This window comes from Onychomys torridus, chromosome 11 (assembly GCF_903995425.1).
Source record: "Onychomys torridus chromosome 11, mOncTor1.1, whole genome shotgun sequence".
Lineage (NCBI taxonomy): Eukaryota > Metazoa > Chordata > Mammalia > Rodentia > Cricetidae > Onychomys > Onychomys torridus.
Window position 1 is genome coordinate 57323415 of NC_050453.1, and position 8013 is coordinate 57331427.

Sequence of the window (8013 nt, forward strand, 5' to 3'; positions counted from 1 at the left end):
TGCCGCCTCTCTCCCTCCTGGACCCTTCTGTATCTTGTCCAACCTCATTCCCATGATCCCTCTTGATGAGCCTCCTATCTCCTCAGGTCTGTAGGCGCACCCTCTACAAATTAGCTACCATCATGGGCTGGTTCAAACTCAAAGTGGTCTTTGCCAAGAAAGATGTATTCGCCATCCTCGGCGCCCTGGTAAGCCAGCAGCTGACTGACTCATCATCCTTCCCTGTGCAAGGGAGTCAGCCCCCCCCCCCCCCAACTCCCCCCAAAAAACCCCCACAAGCCATCTCAGTTTCCTCCCCACAGCGGGGTTTTCAGCAACAGTACATATATGTAGCTCATTCAACAGTCTGTCTTCCTTCTGCTGGCCACCTGCCTAGTGGTGATTCCTGCCTTCTCAAGGCTTCTGGTCTACCCTGGAGAGCTAGGCACCTGAATCGGTAATTTAGGAGTCTTTGAGGGAAGGGTAAGGAAGCGGACTGTGCTTTCTAATGCAAAGGCAGGGCACTCGGCCCAGCTCTGGCTTGAAGAAAGGCTTCCTGGCCGTCTATCTTCATGGGTGGAGGGGATGGAGGAGGGCAATGCTGAGCGGCGTGTTAGTTCCTTTTCTTCCGCTGGGATTAAACACCATGAGGAGTTTATTTGGGCTTTCGGTTCCAGAGAGTTAGAGTCTGTGACGGTGAGGAGAAGGGATGGGAGGATGGGAGGAGGAGCAGGGATCCCAGGGCTCACATCTTGAACGATAAGCAGAGAGAGAGAGAGAGAGAGAGAGAGAGAGAGAGAGAGAGAGAGAGAGAGGAGGAGTCAAAATGGGTGCAAGTCTTTAAACTCTCAAAGACCACCTCCAATGACACACTTCCAACAAGGCCACACCTCCTGGACCTCCTCCCAACAGTGCCTTCCATTGCGGACCCAATATTCAAATGCCTGAGACTGTGGGGGAGCAGTAAGCCCAGACACCTGTAGAATGGAAGACTCCCTCTAGGTCAAGGGCTTTGTATACATTGTCATTCCCGTGGCTTGGCCAGTCTGGGAAGGCTTCGTGGAAGAGGTGAGGTTCCAGAAGCTGGGATATAAGAGGTGCATTTCCAGGAGGTTCTGAAGGTTATTTTGTTGTTGTTGTTGTTATTGTTATTGTTTTGTGTTTTTTCCAGTTGGGACAGTTTCCATTGACCCTCCTATTTAGGCTGTCTGAGAGGCAAGACCCTGGACAGTGTGCCCCTATAGTTGTGCTTCTAACGCTGCTTCTTCCAGTTACAACAGGAAAGGAGCAGGGCGATCTGGTTTTTGAAGCAGAGTGTGGCTCTCTTCAAGAGTCCGCAGGGCCCCATCCGCCAGGTGGCTGTGTGGTTTACAGGTATGTTAACCCTCTATCTTCTCTCTCTCTTTTTTTTTTTTTTTCCAGACAGGGTTTCTCTGTGTAGCTTTAGTTCCTGTCCTGGATCTTGCTCTGTAGACCAGGCTGGCCTCGAACTCACAGAGATCAGCCTGCCTCTGCCTCCCGAGTGCTGGGATTAAACGCGTGCGCCGCCCGGCCACCCTCTATCTTCTTGGAGCCATCGTCTCCTTGAAGTTGGGTTCTTCAGATTGAGGCCTGGGCATGTGAGGCTCTTAATTAAAGGACTCATGGTAATTATAGTCCCTGGTAAGGACCCCTATCTGCTCCCTTCTACCATAGGGAGTCCCCAGTGGGGTAAGGATGATCTGTCTATAGTAGAATGGCCAACTCCTAAGAAACCAAGGCAGCCTAGCCCCCAAAGGGTGGAGCATCAGGCCTGTATGTGGTCCCTAGCTAGGTAGACACTACCTCCTCTCACCCCACGGACAAGCATCTTTGCAGCAGAGTTTATCTGCATTTCCACCTGTCCAGGTTTCTTAGAGTCCTTTGCAGAATTGGAGAAGCAGTTTGGCTTCACGGAGCAAGTCCAGCTCTAAGCTGGTCACCAAGGGTGGGAAAGATAGACAAAGAGACAGGATGATGTGTTTTACCGGGGAACTTAGAGTTAGAGCCCACTGAACCCTTGTGAGGCCACTGAGTGCTTGTGTGCCCCTGTAGGTCAGGTCATCCGGGTCCTCAACAGGGCTGAGAAAGAGGAAATCGAGGATGAATACATAGGTGAGTGGCCACCCCACCACCTACTGTTTGCATCTTTTTACGGGTATTGGCATCAGGGGGGTGGCTTGGAAATGAAGGCAGGAGGGTTCCTAAAGATCATCATCTAGGAGGACAAAAGTCGCCAGGGGCTGGGGTACTTGTCAGAGCTCCTCCGCTCCCCACACCCATTCACCCTCACTGCTGTTGAGGCTGCTTGTCTGCCAGGCCAGTCCCTTCAACTCTCCCCAGGAAAGAGCTACCTTCTTCCCTGGAGTACCATAGTGTCCCCAGCCCCTCCCCTCAGGAGCTTTATCTCTGCTTGTGTGATAGTGTGGGCACCTTTGTGTCCTCACTGTCCCTGAGACATGTGCCCTGCACAGTGCGCCTTTCTCTCTCCTGTCCTTCCATGCTGCATTCTTGACACAGTGACCCCCCAGGTGTGGCTCTGTTCTGGGCTGCAGTTCTCCTGGTGGGAGGGTCAGAGGACTTCCCATAGATGGGAGGAGGAGGGTAGAGCTAGGGAGGGGCAGGTAGGAAGACCAAAAGAGCAGCCTGTCTTGTGTCTCCCTGAGGAGCCAGGAGCAATTTGGGGGTCTTGATTGTAATGAACAGTGTGGACTTGTAGAAGAAAATCTTTGCTTCTATTGTAAAAGTTGCCAGTTCTCCTTCTTCCTCCAATCAGTGACGGAGTCCTGCTGCCCAACCTGGCCCCTTCCTTCTGTTCATTGTACCATCTCCTGTGTTATCTGTTACAGCCTTCAGGTACATGCAGAGAGACCCTGACCCCATAGTCAGCTGCCTCACTGTACAGACTTTCTACATCCTAGAAGTCAAGGAGACAGTGACCCCGGCTAAGACTCCTTCCTCCTGCCTCTGCATGAGGAAGTTCCGAAGGAGAGACGGCTGAGTCGGCATGCAAGGGTCCAAGATGAAGGCTTGCCCCCGACACCACTTGCGGCAGCAGGCTACCTCCTGAGTCCTGCACTAGAAATGGTGTCTCCCGTAGAACTCTTCTAATAAAAGGGGAAAGAATGCAGTTTTGTGGAGTTGGATGTCCGTTTGTGGTCATGAGCTGCTGTGTATGTATGCAGAAATTATCTGGGTCAGGCTGGCTTCTCTGGCTCTGCTGCCTTGTGCCCACTCTAGTTCACCCGCGTGATCTCTGGTCACACGCTGCAAGCCGCAATAATCTGAAGTAGGATTTCAGCTGACTATGACAAAGCTAATACCTGGAGGAAGCCAAGGGCCTTGTAGAGGTAAAGCCAAGGCTCAAGGAGTCTTGGTGATATTTGGCTTTTGATTATTAGCCGTTTCCTGCTATGAGTTTCTTGTGTGCTATTGTAGCTTTCCCATCATTCTTTGGGCACCATTTCCCCTCTACTAAGGAATATTTAGGTAACCTTCTGTGCAGTAACGTAGCCAGGATCCCTAATTTCAAGCCTCCTTACAATTATTGTCATTGGCAGCATCCAGCCAGAACCATACCTGGATGGATGAAAGTATCTTATCTGAAATATCTCACAGATTCTCTAAGAACAGACTTAAGCATCCAGACTACCTGTTTGAGAAAGCCTGGCAGATGTGCTAATTAAGCTTAACTTTCTCCCTTTCCAAGTCTTATCTCTAGTTTTAGATCCACCCTTAACAATTAACTCAGAACTAAAGGGTTCCAACTTATAGGTACATCTAGCTGTGATGGAAGTTTGCCTAGCCAAGTTGCCTAGTGACTGAGCACACTTGCCAGAAACAGCAGGAGCAGAGATAGCTTGGAGAAATAAGGGTCAAAGGGATAAAAGGGCAGTTTTATTTTCAGTGAGGGACTAGACAGAGCAGAGAAAAGAGAATGGAAGAACTAGATGGGTAAGAACTGGAGAGGAACGAACTGAGATGGGGAAGAACTAGATTGAAGGGCCAGAAAAGAGTACTAGAGGAACAAGGTGGAAGATGAGGAAGAGCCAGATGGGGAAGAACAAGATGAGGAAGAAGGAGATGGGAGAGGAGCTAAAATGGGAAAGAACTAGAAGGATGAGAACCTAGATGGATGAGAACCTAGATGAGAGAATTAAGTTAGAGGGACAGCAGATAAATGTAGAGAGAAATCAGGCGAGAAAGGAGCTAGGCATGAGAGCAGAACAGAAGCTGTGTAGACAGAGAACTGACTCAGAAGAATAAAGTGTATGGACTAAGGAGTTTCTTGTATGTAGATTCATTTCTTATCATCAAAGACTAGATTATCAGCTGGTTGTAGATTCTCCCTAGACCCTGGGAGAAGAGTGTCAAGGGGCAGGACCCCCATAGTCCCCGTTAGTCATAGTAAGCAGTTTTCTTTGAACTAACTTGAATTACAGCCGGGATGCTGGACACGTGAAGGATCTAGAATTCATTGTCCCAGCAGCTGTTGGGTTTGGTTTTATACAGGGTCTTGCCATGTGCCCAGGCTGGCCTCAAGCTCAGACTCTCCTGCCTCTGCCTCCTGAATGCTGGGATTAGGGGTGTGTGTTGCCGTAGTCAGCCTTTAGTTTAGTTGAGATACTGCCTTGCTACGTGGCCCAGGCTGCTATGTTGAACTCTGGTTTGAACTCTCCTAGTGGCTGGGCAGTGTTCTTGCTGATAAACAAGTGTTCCCCGTGGCTAGATGAAGCAGGAAAGTGATGGATTTTTTTTTTTTTTTCCTGTGTATGTGTGAGCTCCTAGAGAGTGTGGCTACCTGTGTAGGTAGGACCACTCTATAAAAGCAGTATTATGACTGCCTCTGGACACCACCCAAACCACAGCCCAGAAGTATCCTTCCCCTGACATACTAGGGGGACTAGATCAGTGTTTGCTCTTTCCATGCCCCTGTTGGATTCAGTCTCACAGGCATCTGTCTGACAGTGAGTTCTTGGGGTGTTCTGGATCTACAGGGTCATCTGTGACTCCTAGGGACCCTCTCCTCTCCTCTTACCATCCTGTTTCCTGTTACCCCAACCTTCAGTCACTGGGAAAAGCTTGTAGGACAACAATCTAATTTCCCAGAACAAATGCAAGCTCCCTCAATGGTCAAGCATGCTTGAACTAGGCTGGAGCCCTGTCCACTATGAAGCAGGACCTGGCTTCGCAGGCCCATGCCTTGAAGTTCCCAGCTGTCTCCTGCACACGAGCCCTCAGGAACATGCCGCGGCTCCTCCTTGCTGGTCCTCCCTAGGCCCACATCTTTCTTGCATTTTCTTGTAAGCTCACCTGCTTGCTAACAAGGCCAAAGACCTCACTAAAGGTCCTGCTAATTTCTGCAGCAGCCAGAAGGCTTTTCTCACATTTTCTGGCTCATCATCAGCCGCCACCTGTTACCACTAGGAAGCCTTCTGGGCTAACCACTTTATACTTAGGGGTAAATGGAAATATCCAAGACTCCCTAACACCTCACAGCTCTTTCCTTGCCCCCAAAGGACAAATGTGTCTTTATACGCAATGATAAATGGTATATCTTATATTAAAAATAAAAGCAAACAAAACAACCAGTTATAGGTTTTGGGGAATAAAACTTCCTCCAAGACTGGATGCCCCCCCCCCCCCACTTCATGTTGGTACATTCACTTTGGTCAAACCAAGATACAGGTATAAAAGAGTGGATTCTAGGGCCTCTTTGGTCAAACCAAGATACAGGTATAAAAGAGTGGATTCTAGGGCCTCTTTGGTCCCACTGTTACCTCAGCTGATTCTGTTGGCCTTTCCGGGCCTCAGTTCCCTTTGTATCTAAAATGAGGAGTTTGGGAAAAAATATGTCTTCTGGGGCGCCAGCCGGCTTAGACAATGAATGAATGGCACCAAGTTCTCATGAGGGACTTAATCCCTAGTGTCTGCAGCACAAGCATAGTGACCTGAGGCCATCGTCCCAGAACCCGCAGAAGAGAGCAGAGTGTGAGGGTGCACACCTGGAACCCAAGCTCTGTGGAGGCAGAGACCGGAGGATCCCTGAGGCTGGTTGGCCAGACCAAATCAGAAAGCTCTCAATTCAGTAAGACCTATCTCAAAAATAAGGTGGAGGCCGGGCATGGTGGCACTAAGGAGGCAGAGGCAGGCACAGCTCTGTGAGTTCGAGGCCAGCCTGGTCTACATAGTGAGTTCTGGGCCAGCCAGGACTACATAGTGAGACCCCATCTCAAAAAAAAAAAAAATGAATAAAATACAGATAAATAAATAAGCAAAGTGGAGTGTGATTGAGGAAGACATTTGGCATCAACTTCTGACCTCTGTGTGCATGCACATAGGCATGGGTACCTGCATACAAATGTGTAGGACAGACATGTATACACACACACACACACACACACACACACACACACACACACACACACACACACACCAACACACACAATTAATTAAAAAAATTTTTTTTCCTTTGAGACAGATTTTCTGTACATAGCCCTGGTGGTCCTAGAACTCACTCTGTAGACCAGGCTGGCCTCAAACTCAGGGACCCACTTGCCTCTGCCTCCCAAGTGCTGGGAGTAAAGGCATGTGCTGCCACCACCACTCGGCTTTAAATAAACTTTTAGAAAGAACAGCCAGTGTTCTGGACCACTGAGCCATCTTTCTAGCCCCCCCACCCCATATTTAAGAATCTCTTCATTCTGGGCTCATGGCCAAGGGTACTGATGTCCCCACAGGCTGACCTGAATTTGGAAAAACTGTTGCTGTCACCCCCCTGGGGGATGAAGAGGGGAGTCAGTGCTAGGAGAAAGCTGCCCAGGCACCCTCCCTCCCTCCCTCCCTCCCTCCCTCCCTCCCTCCTCTCCCCCTCCCTCTCATAGCCAGTGGCAGTCGGCCACACCCAGTTCTCACTTCCCACAGTTCACAATGGGCTGCTGTAGCAGAGGATCTTAGGTAAAACATGAGTTTTGGTGAGCAGGGGTGGGGCAGGAGACCGGCACAGGGTGGGGCCTAGTTGGCCGGCCAAAATCAATCATCTTCAGGAAGCCACTCCATCCTCCAAGGCAGAAGGCTCTGTGCCTGCCTAAGAGGCTGGGGATGTAGGGCAGGACCGCCCACTGTGTCTCCCTTTGTAGCTAAGGGTCCCCTCCCATTCACTCTTGTGCTGGGGGAGCAGAGGCCACTTTGCGAATTCCTCCCCACCCACCCTGAACTCTGTTGGGTCAGTATAAGCAGCAGGGACTTGTGTGGACTCAGAAGTCACTTGGTTTTCCATTTGGGAACCAAAGCAACCAAAGATGCTCCTGGCTTCCTGGCTGTATAGAAGGCCTAGCCTTCTAGCCTCAGATGGCATTAAGGAGTGGGCCAGACACCAGAGTGCACAGGGATAAATGGCAAAATATAATGCAGTTGGGGCTGGAAGGGTAAGTCAGTGGTAGGCCAGGTGCTTGGCATGTATGGAGCTCTGGGTTCCATTCCCAGCCCTGAACATGAAAAAGGGTGGTGGGGAACACAGCTTGCCGGAGGCTGAAAAGCACTGACCCAGTAATAACATCACAACCATCGCAGAGCTGGCTTGGTATACGAGTTTCTCAATATATTCACATTTCTGTCTTCTCTCTGTGAGTGGCAAGGGAACGAAGCATGCCCAGTATGCTTGGGGAGCCCCAAATCCTAGAGAAGGCATGCCTCATGTGAGTGAAGCAAAGGTGGGCGCTTTGACAGCGCAGGCTGATCGAATCCCAGCCCTGTCCTGGTGAACCACTCCCATTTTGTGACTGTTCTCATTTCATGAGGCCATCACCTATTACCAGGGACAGGGATGATCTAGCCCTGAACAGTACCTCGGTACTGTGTGCTTAGTCAATGCTAGTGCCTACTCTGGGACGATTGTACCTGCAGGGTACATGGAGGGTGGGGTGGGGAGGAGAAGGTAACGTATTTCATGGAAACGTAAACTTATCATGGAGCATTGCTCTCCATGGAGTCCGGTCATAAAGGCCAGTCTCATAG

General features: G+C 50.1%; 1 protein-coding gene across 1 annotated transcript in view; it reads left to right on the top strand.

Annotated features, from left to right (window-relative positions):
* The window catches only part of LOC118592885 (maestro heat-like repeat-containing protein family member 7), a 33420-nt gene extending 30422 nt beyond the window's left edge, over positions 1 to 2998 (top strand). The window contains exons 19-22 of the mRNA XM_036201973.1: positions 87 to 188; positions 1251 to 1353; positions 2053 to 2112; positions 2847 to 2998. Coding sequence (XP_036057866.1) covers positions 87 to 188; positions 1251 to 1353; positions 2053 to 2112; positions 2847 to 2998 — 417 coding nt within the window. The remainder of the gene's footprint in view (positions 1 to 86; positions 189 to 1250; positions 1354 to 2052; positions 2113 to 2846) is intronic.
* The last annotated feature ends 5015 nt before the right edge of the window (positions 2999 to 8013 follow it).